Below are 17,243 nucleotides of genomic sequence, written 5' to 3'. Positions count from 1 at the left end.
CATGTTGATGTAGAAGAGACATGAAGAAGAGGGGACACATGTTGATGTAGAAGAGACATGAAGAAGAGGGGACACATGTTGATGTAGAAGAGACATGAAGAAGAGGGGACACATGTTGATGTAGAAGAGACATGAAGAAGAGGGGACACATGGTGATGTAGTAGAGACATGAAGAAGAGGGGACACATGGTGATGAAGAAGAGACATGAAGAAGAGGGGACACATGTTGATGTAGAAGAGACATGAAGAAGAGGGGACACATGTTGATGTAGAAGAGACATGAAGAAGAGGGGACACATGTTGATGTAGAAGAGACATGAAGAAGAGGGACACATGTTGATGTAGAAGAGACATGAAGAAGAGGGGACACATGGTGATGTAGAAGAGACATGAAGAAGAGGGGACACATGTTGATGTAGAAGAGACATGAAGAAGAGGGGACACATGTTGATGTAGAAGAGACATGAAGAAGAGGGGACACATGTTGATGAGAAGAGACATGAGAAGAGGGGACACATGTTGATGAGAAGAGACATGAAGAAGAGGGGACACATGTTGATGTAGTAGAGACATGAAGAAGAGGGGACACATGTTGATGTAGAAGAGACATGAAGAAGAGGGGACACATGTTGATGTAGAAGAGACATGAAGAAGAGGGGACACATGTTGATGTAGAAGAGACATGAAGAAGAGGGGACACATGTTGATGTAGAAGAGACATGAAGAAGAGGGGACACATGTTGATGTAGAAGAGACATGAAGAAGAGGGGACACATGTTGATGTAGAAGAGACGTGAAGAAGAGGGGACACATGTTGATGTAGAAGAGACATGAAGAAGAGGGGACACATGTTGATGTAGAAGAGACATGAAGAAGAGGGGACACATGTTGATGTAGAAGAGACATGAAGAAGAGGGGACACATGTTGATGTAGAAGAGACATGAAGAAGAGGGGGACACATGTTGATGTAGAAGAGACATGAAGAAGAGGGGACACATGTTGATGTAGAAGAGACATGAAGAAGAGGGGACACATGGTGATGTAGAAGAGACATGAAGAAGAGGGGACACATGTTGATGTAGAAGAGACATGAAGAAGAGGGGACACATGTTGATGTAGAAGAGACATGAAGAAGAGGGGACACATGTTGATGAAGAAGAGACATGAGGAAGAGGGGACACATGTTAATGAAGAAGAGACATGAAGAAGAGGGGACACATGTTGATGTAGTAGAGACATGAAGAAGAGGGGACACATGTTGATGTAGAAGAGACATGAAGAAGAGGGGACACATGTTGATGTAGAAGAGACATGAAGAAGAGGGGACACATGTTGATGTAGAAGAGACATGAAGAAGAGGGGACACATGTTGATGTAGAAGAGACATGAAGAAGAGGGGACACATGTTGATGTAGAAGAGACATGAAGAAGAGGGGACACATGTTGATGTAGAAGAGACGTGAAGAAGAGGGGACACATGTTGATGTAGAAGAGACATGAAGAAGAGGGGACACATGTTGATGTAGAAGAGACATGAAGAAGAGGGGACACATGTTGATGTAGAAGAGACATGAAGAAGAGGGGACACATGTTGATGTAGAAGAGACATGAAGAAGAGGGGACACATGTTGATGTAGAAGAGACATGAAGAAGAGGGGACACATGTTGATGTAGAAGAGACATGAAGAAGTGGATTTTGCATAATCGGTGACCTTTAAAACTGGTGTTGCTCCAAGAGAAGCAGAGAGAGTGTGAGAGCTGTGGTCTGAAACAGAAAGTGGACAGTCTTCAGTCTTTGTGTCTTCAGTCTTTGTGTCTTCAGAGCTTCAGGCTCAGGGCACGGTGACGTGGAAGGGGCTGCCGGGCGCGTGGTCATCGCCCCACTTCAGGATCAGGATGTAGCTGCCCTGCTCCTTCACGGTGTACGTCACGTTGTACATCCTGTTGCCCATGTGTTTCACGTAAACCTCCTCGCAGGGCGTCTTCGGGCCGTGGACGCCCACCATCAGCATGTTGGTTCCTGACAGGAGACAGGAGGGAAGATTCAGGATGTAGAAATCTGCTGGAGACAATTTAAATATGTGCTAAATATGGTTTTACTGAAATTGCATTATGGTGTCGTGCAATATCCCAATCGCAGTAGGTGCAATGTGTGAAAAATATTACAAACTAGTGTAGATAATAATAGTGTTATTGTCAACCTGTCACTCATCATTTCAGAGAGATGGTCATCACCCCGTCTTCACAAGCTTCAAACTTTTATTTAAAGTGGACCTATCATGCTATATTTGAATAATATATTGTAGGGCCATACCTATAGAAAACATGTCTGTGAAGTTTTTTTTTCAAAATACCAAACAGATCATGCTTTTTAGCCATGCCTCATTTCGCTCTATTTGCTCTATTCCAGCTCTGTCTTTGCATGGGCTGCAGCTGACCACGCCCCCCTGCAAAGGAGGGGGCCGAGGCACGAGCGTCATGTTACCATGCTGTTACCATGCTGTTACCAGGCCACGGCAACCTCTCATTCCCCTGATAGGTGGAGAGTTGGCCATATAGGCGGAGCTCCTCCGTCCTGACGTCAGAGAAATGTTCAAATCTGGATCAGTTTTTATCAGATCCGTTGCAGCCCCTTTTTTAGAGATTTGGGTATGGAGGAAAATAGAGAGGGTTGTGTTTTCTGACACTTGGTGAGTTCCCTGGAACACCGGGGACACATATTCATGTATAAAAGACGTACAAAAGTGCATTTTGCATGATAGGTCCCCTTTAATGTCTGAATATGTCAAATATTCTGGAGGGTTAGAAATGCCTTAACCTGTTAAGCACCAAGCCTGTTTTTCATGTTTCAGGCTCGAAAATGACATGCCCAAAACAAATGACTACAACTTAACTTCTAAAAGGGTTATATGAATAATTTCTTTTATCAAAGCAAGGTTACATCTGTGAGTTGGATGTAGAAGTGTCAGAATCAATATAGATGTTTTTTATTTTAAAGAAAATTCAGATTGAACATAGTAAAAAACTGTAAATTATAGTGTCCGTCCAAACATTATTTTTTACAGATAGTGAAAACTACCCTTGGATGATGGGTTAGTAGACTAAAAGCTTTAGGAATCCAAAGTACAACATATCATAAGTACCCTGTATCAAGATTGATGCAAAACAAGTGACATTTGACCTTTTTAGAGAGGTTTAGCCAAAACCACCCCACCTCTGAGGTGATTTTTTTTTTTTTCCATATCTCTGGCCCCCCTTGCTTGATTTTGATGGTTGACACCTCTTTCTGACCGTTAGAGCCAATAGAATCGAAGGGGGAGTCCCACATACACACTCATTGTGAAGGGAAAAGGTGGGGGCTGCGCGCATGTAAATGTAGGGCAGAGTGGAGCTACATTCTAGCTCTGGCATTTGGAAACTAAAAAGCAGTTTTATTGCTTATGGATTATCAGAAATCATTTCAAAGAGGACACAGACACATTGGATGAACCTATGGATTAACTTCAGCATCGTTTTATCGTTTTAATGCTATTGAAGACCAGTTTTGACCAAGGTAAGCCATGTTAGCGTTTCTAGCTACCTAGCTCCACATGTTATGATCTACGCTTTCGTTTATAGCGTCACAAATGTTTATCACTGAGTGTTGAGGTGGGCACCCCTAGATTCTGTGTCTCCAGGACACCAAAAACGAGTGGTTGGCTGTGCATCTAGGATAAGTAATAAGGGAGTTATGAGTGAGTTTAGGTGATAGGTTACATTTTTTCGCTCGTGGCTAATTCAGAGGCTGAGTGTTAGCATTGTGGTTTTTCTTTGGAAAAAAAAATTAAAAAGATCAGTTAGCTGAGTTTCTTCCCGTTACATGGATATAAAACATTCATAGTTTTATTAAATATTAAGATTCCTTAGACGTTGTTTCCTGCAAATGACGCATTTATCCGCCCGGTACCGGGGGGGGCCGTGCGTAACAGGTTAATATTCCCACACTTGTGTTTTTTGTTACTACGAGTTATTTGTGTTTATTATTGAGCAGTTGTTCCTCACCTGCGCTGGTGCAGTCGACCGTGAACGTGTTCTTCTGACCCACGAAGGCCTTGGAGAGTCCGGCGCCTCGAGAGATGACTTTACTGGCGTCTGAAGTAAACTTGGGTAACGAGGCGAAGGGCCCCCCCATCGAGGAGGTCTTGGAGACGGTTTCCACGAGGACGGACGACGTTTCGTGAAGACTGTGTCCGCCGGAGAGACGAGGACCTGAAGGGAGACGCAAATAAACAAACCAACGATTACCAACCCATATTTCAATCTAACAATAAAGGCGGCAAATTAAACGCATAAATGAACTTTAGATCGAGTTTTTACCAATCGATCCCCAAATGTAAGATGTTCTCAACTTATATGAAATGTTCATTTTACAGAGAGTACAAGGAAGATGTTTCTCGTGAAAATGAAGTGGCCATTTGGACAGTTTTTCCCTCCTCTCCGCCATGATGTTAGTTTGAAGTCATGACGAAGAGTTTTTATGGTGTGTTAATGTGTTATTTTATACCTCGGGACCGTGGGAAACAGTATTTAGATCTTTCTGTGTGTACAAACATATTTGGAGATTGACAATAAAGTTGACTTTGACTTTGAAAAACTAACCTCAACCATCTCAACAGGAACTAGTTTCCCCTAACGCTAACTCCTGATTCCCATCCCTGCAATCAATGGAAGATTCAAGAACTCTTCCAATGAGCCAAAGTTCAAGGTTACCAGGACACAACCGAACACAACCCACCAGAGACTTTGGCCTTGAAGGGGCTGCCCACGATGTGCTGGGGTCCGCCGTATTTGATAGAGATGAGGTAGTTCCCAGGAGCCATGGGGGTGTAGGACACCTTGTACCCCTCAGTGCTCTCCAGGCAGTCCATCTTCACCTTCGACGGTCCATTGATGGTCACCGACAGCGCTCCGGCGCCGGCGTTAACCGTGTTCACCACGAACTCTGACGCCACGCCTGAACAAAGACACGTCAGAAGATACGATTTTTGATGCAAAAGCTTAATTTTCATATTCGCATTTCTTTATTTATCACGCAGCGAGGAAACGTAAGATAAGATATGATAAGAAGATGTCTGCACAGCCCTCCACTTTAAAATGTAATACCCTGTAGTTTATAATATAATACACTTTAGTTTATAATATAATTCACTGTAGTTTATAATATAATACACTGTAGTTTATAATATAATACCCTGTAGTTTATAATATAATACACTTTAGTTTATAATATAATTCACTGTAGTTTATAATATAATAGACTGTAGTTTATAATATAATACACTTTAGTTTATAATATAATTGACTAGTTTATAATATAATACACTGTAGTTTATAATATAATACACTGTAGTTTATAATATAATTGACTGTAGTTTATAATATAATAGACTTTAGTTTATAATATAATACCCTGTAGTTTATAATATAATTCACTGTAGTTTATAATATAATAGACTTTAGTTTATAATATAATAGACTGTAGTTTATAATATAATTCACTGTAGTTTATAATATAATAGACTGTAGTTTATAATATAATAGACTTTAGTTTATAATATAATAGACTGTAGTTTATAATATAATTCACTGTAGTTTATAATATAATTCACTGTAGTTTATAATATAATAGACTTTAGTTTATAATATAATAGACTGTAGTTTATAATATAATTCACTGTAGTTTATAATATAATAGACTTTAGTTTATAATATAATAGACTGTAGTTTATAATATAATTCACTGTAGTTTATAATATAATAGACTGTAGTTTATAATATAATAGACTTTAGTTTATAATATAATAGACTGTAGTTTATAATATAATTCACTGTAGTTTATAATATAATACCCTGTAGTTTATAATATAATACCCTGTAGTTTATAATATAATACACTGTAGTTTATAATATAATACACTGTAGTTTATAATATAATTGACTGTAGTTTATAATATAATTGACTGTAGTTTATAATATAATTGACTGTAGTTTATAATATAATTGACTGTAGTTTATAATATAATTGACTGTAGTTTATAATATAATACACTGTAGTTTATAATATAATACACTGTAGTTTATAATATAATTGACTGTAGTTTATAATATAATTCACTGTAGTTTATAATATAATAGACTTTAGTTTATAATATAATACACTGTAGTTTATAATATAATACACTGTAGTTTATAATATAATACCCTGTAGTTTATAATATAATACACTGTAGTTTATAATACCCTGTAGTTTATTATATTATACACTTTAGTTTATAATATAATAGACTGTAGTTTATAATATAATACCCTGTAGTTTATAATATAATACACTGTAGTTTATAATACCCTGTAGTTTATAATATAATTCACTGTAGTTTATAATATAATAGACTGTAGTTTATAATATAATACACTGTAGTTTATAATATAATAGACTGTAGTTTATAATATAATAGACTGTAGTTTATAGTATAATACACTGTAGTTTATAATATAATACCCTGTAGTTTATAATATAATAGACTGTAGTTTATAATATAATACACTTTAGTTTATAATATAATTTACTGTAGTTTATAATATAATACACTTTAGTTTATAATATAATACCCTGTAGTTTATAATATAATAGACTGTAGTTTATAATATAATACACTTTAGTTTATAATATAATACACTGTAGTTTATAATATAATAGACTGTAGTTTATAATATAATAGACTGTAGTTTATAATATAATACACTGTAGTTTATAATATAATAGACTGTAGTTTATAATATAATTCACTGTAGTTTATAATATAATACACTTTAGTTTATAATATAATACCCTGTAGTTTATAATATAATAGACTGTAGTTTATAATATAATACACTTTAGTTTATAATATAATACACTGTAGTTTATAATATAATAGACTGTAGTTTATAATATAATAGACTGTAGTTTATAATATAATACACTGTAGTTTATAATATAATAGACTGTAGTTTATAATATAATTCACTGTAGTTTATAATATAATACACTTTAGTTTATAATATAATAGACTGTAGTTTATAATATAATTCACTGTAGTTTATAATATAATACCCTGTAGTTTATAATATAATAGACTGTAGTTTATAATATAATACACTGTAGTTTATAATATAATAGACTGTAGTTTATAATATAATAGACTGTAGTTTATAATATAATACACTGTAGTTTATAATATAATAGACTGTAGTTTATAATATAATTCACTGTAGTTTATAATATAATACACTTTAGTTTATAATATAATAGACTGTAGTTTATAATATAATTCACTGTAGTTTATAATATAATACCCTGTAGTTTATAATATAATACCCTGTAGTTTATAATATAATAGACTGTAGTTTATAATATAATTCACTGTAGTTTATAATATAATAGACTGTAGTTTATAATATAATACACTTTAGTTTATAATATAATTTACTGTAGTTTATAATATAATACACTTTAGTTTATAATATAATACCCTGTAGTTTATAATATAATAGACTGTAGTTTATAATATAATAGACTGTAGTTTATAATATAATACACTGTAGTTTATAATATAATAGACTGTAGTTTATAATATAATACACTTTAGTTTATAATATAATTGACTGTAGTTTATAATATAATACACTGTAGTTTATAATATAATACACTGTAGTTTATAATATAATTGACTGTAGTTTATAATATAATAGACTTTAGTTTATAATATAATACCCTGTAGTTTATAATATAATTCACTTTAGTTTATAATATAATTCACTGTAGTTTATAATATAATAGACTTTAGTTTATAATATAATAGACTGTAGTTTATAATATAATTCACTGTAGTTTATAATATAATAGACTGTAGTTTATAATATAATAGACTTTAGTTTATAATATAATAGACTGTAGTTTATAATATAATTCACTGTAGTTTATAATATAATACCCTGTAGTTTATAATATAATACCCTGTAGTTTATAATATAATACACTGTAGTTTATAATATAATACACTGTAGTTTATAATATAATTGACTGTAGTTTATAATATAATTGACTGTAGTTTATAATATAATTGACTGTAGTTTATAATATAATTGACTGTAGTTTATAATATAATTGACTGTAGTTTATAATATAATACACTGTAGTTTATAATATAATACACTGTAGTTTATAATATAATTGACTGTAGTTTATAATATAATTCACTGTAGTTTATAATATAATAGACTTTAGTTTATAATATAATACACTGTAGTTTATAATATAATACACTGTAGTTTATAATATAATACCCTGTAGTTTATAATATAATACACTGTAGTTTATAATACCCTGTAGTTTATTATATTATACACTTTAGTTTATAATATAATAGACTGTAGTTTATAATATAATACCCTGTAGTTTATAATATAATACACTGTAGTTTATAATACCCTGTAGTTTATAATATAATTCACTGTAGTTTATAATATAATAGACTGTAGTTTATAATATAATAGACTGTAGTTTATAGTATAATACACTGTAGTTTATAATATAATACCCTGTAGTTTATAATATAATAGACTGTAGTTTATAATATAATTCACTGTAGTTTATAATATAATAGACTGTAGTTTATAATATAATACACTTTAGTTTATAATATAATTTACTGTAGTTTATAATATAATACACTTTAGTTTATAATATAATACCCTGTAGTTTATAATATAATAGACTGTAGTTTATAATATAATACACTTTAGTTTATAATATAATACACTGTAGTTTATAATATAATAGACTGTAGTTTATAATATAATAGACTGTAGTTTATAATATAATACACTGTAGTTTATAATATAATAGACTGTAGTTTATAATATAATTCACTGTAGTTTATAATATAATACACTTTAGTTTATAATATAATAGACTGTAGTTTATAATATAATTCACTGTAGTTTATAATATAATACACTTTAGTTTATAATATAATAGACTGTAGTTTATAATATAATACACTTTAGTTTATAATATAATACACTGTAGTTTATAATATAATAGACTGTAGTTTATAATATAATAGACTGTAGTTTATAATATAATACACTGTAGTTTATAATATAATAGACTGTAGTTTATAATATAATTCACTGTAGTTTATAATATAATACACTTTAGTTTATAATATAATAGACTGTAGTTTATAATATAATTCACTGTAGTTTATAATATAATACACTGTAGTTTATAATATAATAGACTGTAGTTTATAATATAATTCACTGTAGTTTATAATATAATTCACTGTAGTTTATAATATAATACACTGTAGTTTATAATATAATAGACTGTAGTTTATAATATAATTCACTGTAGTTTATAATATAATTCACTGTAGTTTATAATATAATACACTGTAGTTTATAATATAATAGACTGTAGTTTATAATATAATACATTTTAGTTTATAATATAATAGACTGTAGTTTATAATATAATACACTGTAGTTTATAATATAATTGACTGTAGTTTATAATATAATACCCTGTAGTTTATAATATAATTCACTGTAGTTTATAATATAATTCACTGTAGTTTATAATATAATAGACTTTAGTTTATAATATAATTCACTGTAGTTTATAATATAATACACTGTAGTTTATAATATAATTCACTGTAGTTTATAATATAATACACTGTAGTTTATAATATAATACACTGTAGTTTATAATATAATACACTGTAGTTTATAATATAATAGACTGTAGTTTATAATATAATACACTGTAGTTTATAATATAATTCACTGTAGTTTATAATATAATACACTGTAGTTTATAATATAATAGACTGTAGTTTATAATATAATACACTGTAGTTTATAATATAATTCACTGTAGTTTATAATATAATACACTGTAGTTTATAATATAATACACTGTAGTTTATAATATAATAGACTGTAGTTTATAATATAATAGACTGTAGTTTATAATATAATACACTGTAGTTTATAATATAATACACTGTAGTTTATAATATAATAGACTGTAGTTTATAATATAATAGACTGTAGTTTATAATATAATTCACTGTAGTTTATAATATAATACACTGTAGTTTATAATATAATACACTGTAGTTTATAATATAATACACTGTAGTTTATAATATAATACACTTTAGTTTATAATATAATAGACTGTAGTTTATAATATAATAGACTGTAGTTTATAATATAATACACTGTAGTTTATAATATAATACACTGTAGTTTATAATATAATACACTGTAGTTTATAATATAATACACTTTAGTTTATAATATAATAGACTGTAGTTTATAATATAATAGACTGTAGTTAGGGTAAGGGCCATATACTCATTAAGATGAGATAAGATAAAGATAAGATCAAAAGTACTTTATTGATCCCAATGTGTGAAATGTTTGCGTTGCAGCAGCTTCAAAAGACAAGGCGTTGTACATTGGAGAAATTAAAAGACTAGAAATAAACAATCCTAAATGTAAACGTCTCAAATAGAAAAAAAATAGCATTAAAAAAAGTAGAAAATATACATTTCCAGTAAACAAAAAATAAAGCCGGACATTATATACACATTAAGTGTGTGAGGAATGGAATGTGAAATATTCCATTGAATATAAAATGTGAGTTTGAGTCCAGTTATCAGAGAGCAGAGAGTTCTCTTCCAGACAGAGCAGATGTTTCACAGAGAGTTATGACAGAGGCAGAATGTGTTGCATTTGAAATGAGTGTTTTTAGAAGGTGTTTACTCGTTGTGTTTACCTGTGGTTCCTCCCTCCAGTCCCGGCCCGAAGGCGGACACCATGCCGGGATCTCCGACCTGTCCTTGCTCTCCCACTCGGATCTTAAACGGACTGCCGGGAACGTGGCTGCCGTTGAAACGAACGTAGATAGAATGAACTCCGTTTTCCCTCGGGATGAACCGGATAGCGTGCTGGTCTGTGGAGTCCATCAATAGTCAATCAGCCCACATTGGTTACATGTTTTGCATAAAGTGTTCGGTTTTTAAATAGTTTTGAAAGGTATTCTCTCCAATTGTTGAGATCTCTGTATGTCGAGGTTACATCGCAGGACATTTTGCGTTCTGTAGACATCATCATTTCAGTTTTTAAAGCCGTAAAGAAGGCTTGAATCATACAAATCAAAAGCTAAATAGAGTTGTGTATCATCCGCTGTTTGTCTAGATTTAATTACAGGAATCTCTGGGTCCTGTAGATGTCCACATTTCAGGTTTTTTAAGTCATGAAGATACCAGGAATCATACAAATCTCAAGCTCAGTAGAGTTGGGTGTCATCGGCATAGAAATGAACATAATTATTTTGTTCATGTTTTCATGACAGGGAGAAATAACTCATATTAAACTTAAAAAACGAGTGGGACCGGGCTTGTGCCTTGAGGATCGCCATATTTTAAGACAACTTTGACATAGAAAAGAAAAGGACCTAGATAAGAGCCTTGTGGAACTCCACGGGAAACATTATTATGAATCTTTGCCTAACCCAACCTTTTGGCTTCCATGTTTGTACATACAATCCTTCCACAGGACAGATGTAACTCTAGTTGATGACAGAGTGTGTGTGGTACCGTTGTCCAGCTCCGTGATGATGCACTCCTCGATGGCTCCGGACGGCGTGTGGATCTTAGCGTCGATCAGGCCTCTCACTCCGTTCAGTTGCACAGCGAAGGACGCCTCCTGACCCACCTTCAGACCCATCTCCTGGGAATAAACACAACAATTAATACATTGTTTAACTTCAATTACTGAAGCTGGTTGTTTTATTTGAATTAAAGGTCTCCTATCATGCAAAATGCACGTTTTGATGTCTCTTCTACATCAACATGTGTCCCCGGTGTGTCAGGAAACTCACAAAGTGATGTCTTCTGTACTTCACCATGTGTCCCCGGTGTGTCCCCGGTGTGTCACCATGTGTCCCCGGTGTGTCCCCGGTGTGTGTCCCATGTGTCCCCGGTGTGTCCCCGGTGTGTCCCCCGTGTGTCCCCGGTGTGTCCCCGGTGTGTGTCCCATGTGTCCCCGGTGTGTCCCCGGTGTGTCCCCGGTGTGTCCCCCGTGTGTCCCCGGTGTGTCCCCGGTGTGTCCCCGGTGTGTCAGGAGACTCACAAAGTGTCAGGAAATAAACCCCTCTCTCTTTTCCTCCGTACCCACATCTCTAAAAACGGGGGAACAACGGAGCTGATCCAGATTTGCTGCGTCATGACGACATTACTAAAATGTGGGCTTTTTTCTTAAAGCTACTGACCCAGAATCATCTCTTTAGTAACAGCTGGAATAGAGGGGGATGAGGCTAGAATGATCTGTTTGGTATTTTGAGCAAAACACTTCAGAGACATGTTTATATATATATCTGAGAATACCTAAAAATGGTATAATAGGAGACCTTTAATGAAGGTAATTGTTCCCACCTGCAGGCTGGTGATGGAGAGGCGGCGAGCGTCGTCGGACAGCGTGGCGATCGGGACGATGAACGGAGAGTCTGGGATGTGTTCATCGTTAAACTTAATGGAGACCTCATAGTCACCTGCAGAGAGAAGGTAAAGATCAGCAGGATCATCTCCACAATTTTCTTAAAAAGCTAACGTTTGTTTTAGAGTCTCACCAGGTTCCTGAACCACGTACGCGACGCCACAGGATCCGTCCTTCCTGTCCTCGAAGGTGATCTCTGCTTTGCTCGGTCCCTCCACTGCGATGGACAGACCTCCAGCTCCGGCCTCTCGGGTCCAGATACTGAACTCAGCTGCACAAAGACAACATATCTTAAGTCATCTGATTATCTTAACTGTCAAACTGTCAAATACATATAATGTAATACCCATGAAGTGCAATAACAATGCCTGTAGATAAAAAACTGTGTGCAATTAAGACGAATAAAGGTATTCTGAATATACACGCCTGGGCAATGCATTATATTTCTGCTGTTGTAGTAATGTACATTTCCCTGTTGCGGGACGAATAAAGTCATTCGGATTCGGATCTGAAAATAAAGAGTATGCATCAAAAACCTGCAAGAAAACGAGTCACATTTGGACCAAAATAAAGCCTTCTTCCAAGTACTCTTATCTTATCGTAAACTACAGGGTATTATATTATAAACTACAGGGTATTATATTATAAACTACAGGGTATTATATTATAAACTACAGGGTATTATATTATAAACTACAGGGTATTATATTATAAACTACAGGGTATTATATTATAAACTACAGGGTATTATATTATAAACTACAGGGTATTATATTATAAACTACAGGGTATTATATTATAAACTACAGTGTATTATATTATAAATTACAGTGTATTATATTATAAACTACAGTGTATTATATTATAAACTACAGTGTATTATATTATAAACTACAGTGTATTATATTATAAACTACAGTGTATTATATTATAAATTACAGTGTATTATATTATAAACTACAGTGAATTATATTATAAACTACAGGGTATTATATTATAAACTACAGTGAATTATATTATAAACTACAGTGTATTATATTATAAATTACAGTGTATTATATTATAAACTACAGTGAATTATATTATAAACTACAGGGTATTATATTATAAACTACAGGGTATTATATTATAAACTACAGTGAATTATATTATAAACTACAGTGTATTATAAACCAAACTACAGTTTATTATAAACTAAACTACAGTATATCTGATCTCACCTGGGGTCCCTGCGACACCCCGCTCCAGCCCGGTGCCCCCCGCCCGGACCTTGTGCGCCCCCCCCTCCCCCAGTGGCCCCACAGTGAACTGGAAGGGGCTCCCGGGGACGTGCTGGTTCCGGTACTTCACGTTCACGGTGTGCGCGCCCATCTCCTGCGGGATGAAGCGCACGCTGTAGGCGCTGTCTTCCCCCCGGATGATCTCCGCGTCCTCCGTCTTTCCTCCGGGACTCGTCACCTGAGCCGTCATCTCCTGGTTGCTCGCCTCACCTGTAGAGGGTAAAGAGAATAATGCATCAGGTGGGGTGAGGTCTAAAGACACTGTCAGGGTTATCAGAACATGCACCAAGATGCCAAAAACATGGCATCCATATATCATGCAAATTAGTATTTCATTTTGTTTAACTGGCAATCATTCCTTATTGCATGGAATTGATCAATATTAGCATCATTTTGTCACTATGGACTTATATATAACGTGAGAAAATACAAAGAACAAATATATGCACTGTGGTATTAGAATAAATGACCAATAATGTTGAGTAATGAATTTGACTTCACATTTTCTTACCGAATGCATAAAGTTTTTCAAAAATAAAAGCTTTTCAGGGTGAAAGGTACCTCACAATCATCAGAATAAAACCAAACACAGTGATATTAAGTACATGCATCAACACAGAGTTAAACTCTCTTAAAGTAAAACAATTATTCATGTCTGCAAAACTGAAAACCTGTTTCAGGTATCAGTGAGTTAGAAACACACACACACAGGTCCCCACATGGTGCCATACACGGGTCGGCACACACACAGGTCCCCACACGGTGCCATACACGGGTCGGCACACACACAGGTCCCCACACGGTGCCATACACGGGTCGGCACACACACAGGTCCCCACACGGTGCCATACACGGGTCGGCACACACACAGGTCCCCACACACACAATCTGAGGTCCCCACACAGTGCCAAACATGGGTCTTGCACACACACACACACCATCCTGCAGCTGTGCCTGGCGGCTGCTGCTGTTGTTGTTGAACCCGCTCAGACTCTCCCTCCCCAGGAAGTCTCCGAACACGGAGTCCCTGTACGGATCCTCCACCTGCCGACTCTCCTCCACCCTCACCTCCCGCTTCGTCTCCCCCGCCCTCGTCTCTCTGATCTCCGTCCTCTCCGTGCGGGTGTAGGTGTGGCTGCTCCTCGTGAAGGTGTGCGTGAGACGCTCCTGAGCCGACACCATGTGGAACCAGTTCCCTAAAGACCAGCGAGGGGAGGAAGAGGGAGGAGGGAAGGGGAAACAGTGAAGGACCGTTCTTGGAGAGGTCCCAGTTCTCCTCCTGGGCCCTGCCGTGGTTCCCCTGAGCAAGGCACCGGACACCCCCCCCCCCTTATAAACCCTTGACGTTTACTGCTGTATTAAAGTTTTAACAGTCTTTAAAAGATATTCTCCAATGCTTAGTATCTCTGTATGTACAGGGTTACTTGAGTTTGTAAACCCGTAGAGACGCAAGGATCGACAGATAAAGAGAGAGAGTCATTTGCAAAAGGATGAAATCGGCCAGGTTTTTCAAATGTCCAGGATTCTTAAAAATAAAAGGTTTGAGCATTTTTAAAGCTTAATAGAGTTGGGGCATCTGTATTAAAATGAACATTATTATTCTGTTTGTGCTTCATAACATGTAGAAGTAAATCATATAAAACAAGAAGGTAGTGGGCCCAGGCTTGAGCCTTGGGGAACTCCATATTTACCACATGAATGATCTGCAGACAGGCCTTTTAAAGTGTTTTATGGTGTGTGAGCTGAGCTGTGTGTTTTCAGTTTGTTTATTTGACTGCACAGCACTTTGCTCTGGAGGTTTTAAAGTGCTGTATTGTATTGTATAAACAGTGAAGGAGGTGAAGAGGAGGAAGAGGAGGAGGAGAAAGAGGAAGAGGAAGGTCTCACCTGGTATCTTCAGGTTCAGATCGCAGGTGCTTCCCACGGTGGCGATGCTCGGCGCCTGACGCCTCCTCGTGATGCTCTCCTTCATCCGGCCCTCGCCGAACACCTTCACCGTGAACGGACTTCCTGTTGGGACACAAACACGTGATGTTAACTCACACAGACACAAACACGTGATGTTAACTCACACAGACACAAACACGTGATGTTAACTCACACAGACACAAACACGTGATGTTAACTCACACAGACACAAACACGAGATGTTAACTCACACAGACACAAACACGAGATGTTAACTCACACAGACACAAACACGAGATGTTAACTCACACAGACACAAACACGTGATGTTAACTCACACAGACACAAACACGAGATGTTAACTCACACAGACACAAACACGAGATGTTAACTCACACAGACACAAACACGAGATGTTAACTCACACAGACACAAACACGTGATGTTAACTCACACAGACACAAACACGAGATGTTAACTCACACAGACACAAACACGAGATGTTAACTCACACAGACACAAACACGAGATGTTAACTCACACAGACACAAACACGTGATGTTAACTCACACAGACACAAACACGTGATGTTAACTCACACAGACACAAACACGTGATGTTAACTCACACAGACACAAACACGAGATGTTAACTCACACAGACACAAACACGAGATGTTAACTCACACAGACACAAACACGAGATGTTAACTCACACAGACACAAACACGTGATGTTAACTCACACAGACACAAACACGTGATGTTAACTCACACAGACACAAACACGAGATGTTAACTCACACAGACACAAACACGAGATGTTAACTCACACAGACACAAACACGTGATGTTAACTCACACAGACACAAACACGTGATGTTAACTCACACAGACACAAACACGAGATGTTAACTCACACAGACACAAACACGTGATGTTAACTCACACAGACACAAACACGAGATGTTAACTCACACAGACACAAACACGAGATGTTAACTCACACAGACACAAACACGTGATGTTAACTCACACAGACACAAACACGTGATGTTAACTCACACAGACACAAACACGAGATGTTAACTCACACAGACACAAACACGTGATGTTAACTCACACAGACACAAACACGAGATGTTAACTCACACAGACACAAACACGTGATGTTAACTCACACAGACACAAACACGTGATGTTAACTCACACAGACACAAACACGAGATGATAACTCACACAGACACAAACACGTGATGTTAACTCACACAGACACAAACACGTGATGTTAACTCACACAGACACAAACACGTGATGTTAACTCACACAGACACAAACACGTGATGTTAACTCACACAGACACAAACACGTGATGTTAACTCACACAGACACAAACACGTGATGTTAACTCACACAGACACAAACACGAGATGATAACTCACACAGACACAAACACGTGATG

General features: G+C 35.5%; 1 protein-coding gene across 1 annotated transcript in view; it reads right to left on the bottom strand.

Moving 5' to 3' along the window:
* Nucleotides 1–1,602: 1,602 nt before the first annotated feature.
* The window catches only part of LOC117487665 (filamin-C-like), a 77,124-nt gene continuing 61,483 nt past the window's right edge, over nt 1,603–17,243 (bottom strand). The window contains exons 41-50 of the mRNA XM_034136302.1: nt 15,763–15,885; nt 14,814–15,071; nt 13,816–14,085; nt 12,729–12,866; nt 12,535–12,650; nt 11,698–11,830; nt 10,875–11,051; nt 4,776–4,994; nt 4,043–4,249; nt 1,603–2,021 (exon numbers count right to left, since the gene is read on the bottom strand). Of these exons, the coding sequence (XP_033992193.1) occupies nt 1,834–2,021; nt 4,043–4,249; nt 4,776–4,994; nt 10,875–11,051; nt 11,698–11,830; nt 12,535–12,650; nt 12,729–12,866; nt 13,816–14,085; nt 14,814–15,071; nt 15,763–15,885 (1,829 nt within the window). The 3' untranslated portion in view covers nt 1,603–1,833. The remainder of the gene's footprint in view (nt 2,022–4,042; nt 4,250–4,775; nt 4,995–10,874; nt 11,052–11,697; nt 11,831–12,534; nt 12,651–12,728; nt 12,867–13,815; nt 14,086–14,813; nt 15,072–15,762; nt 15,886–17,243) is intronic.

The sequence above is a fragment of the Trematomus bernacchii genome, unplaced genomic scaffold, assembly GCF_902827165.1.
Source record: "Trematomus bernacchii unplaced genomic scaffold, fTreBer1.1, whole genome shotgun sequence".
Classification (NCBI taxonomy): domain Eukaryota; kingdom Metazoa; phylum Chordata; class Actinopteri; order Perciformes; family Nototheniidae; genus Trematomus; species Trematomus bernacchii.
This window is presented reverse-complemented; position numbering and strand designations above follow the sequence as displayed.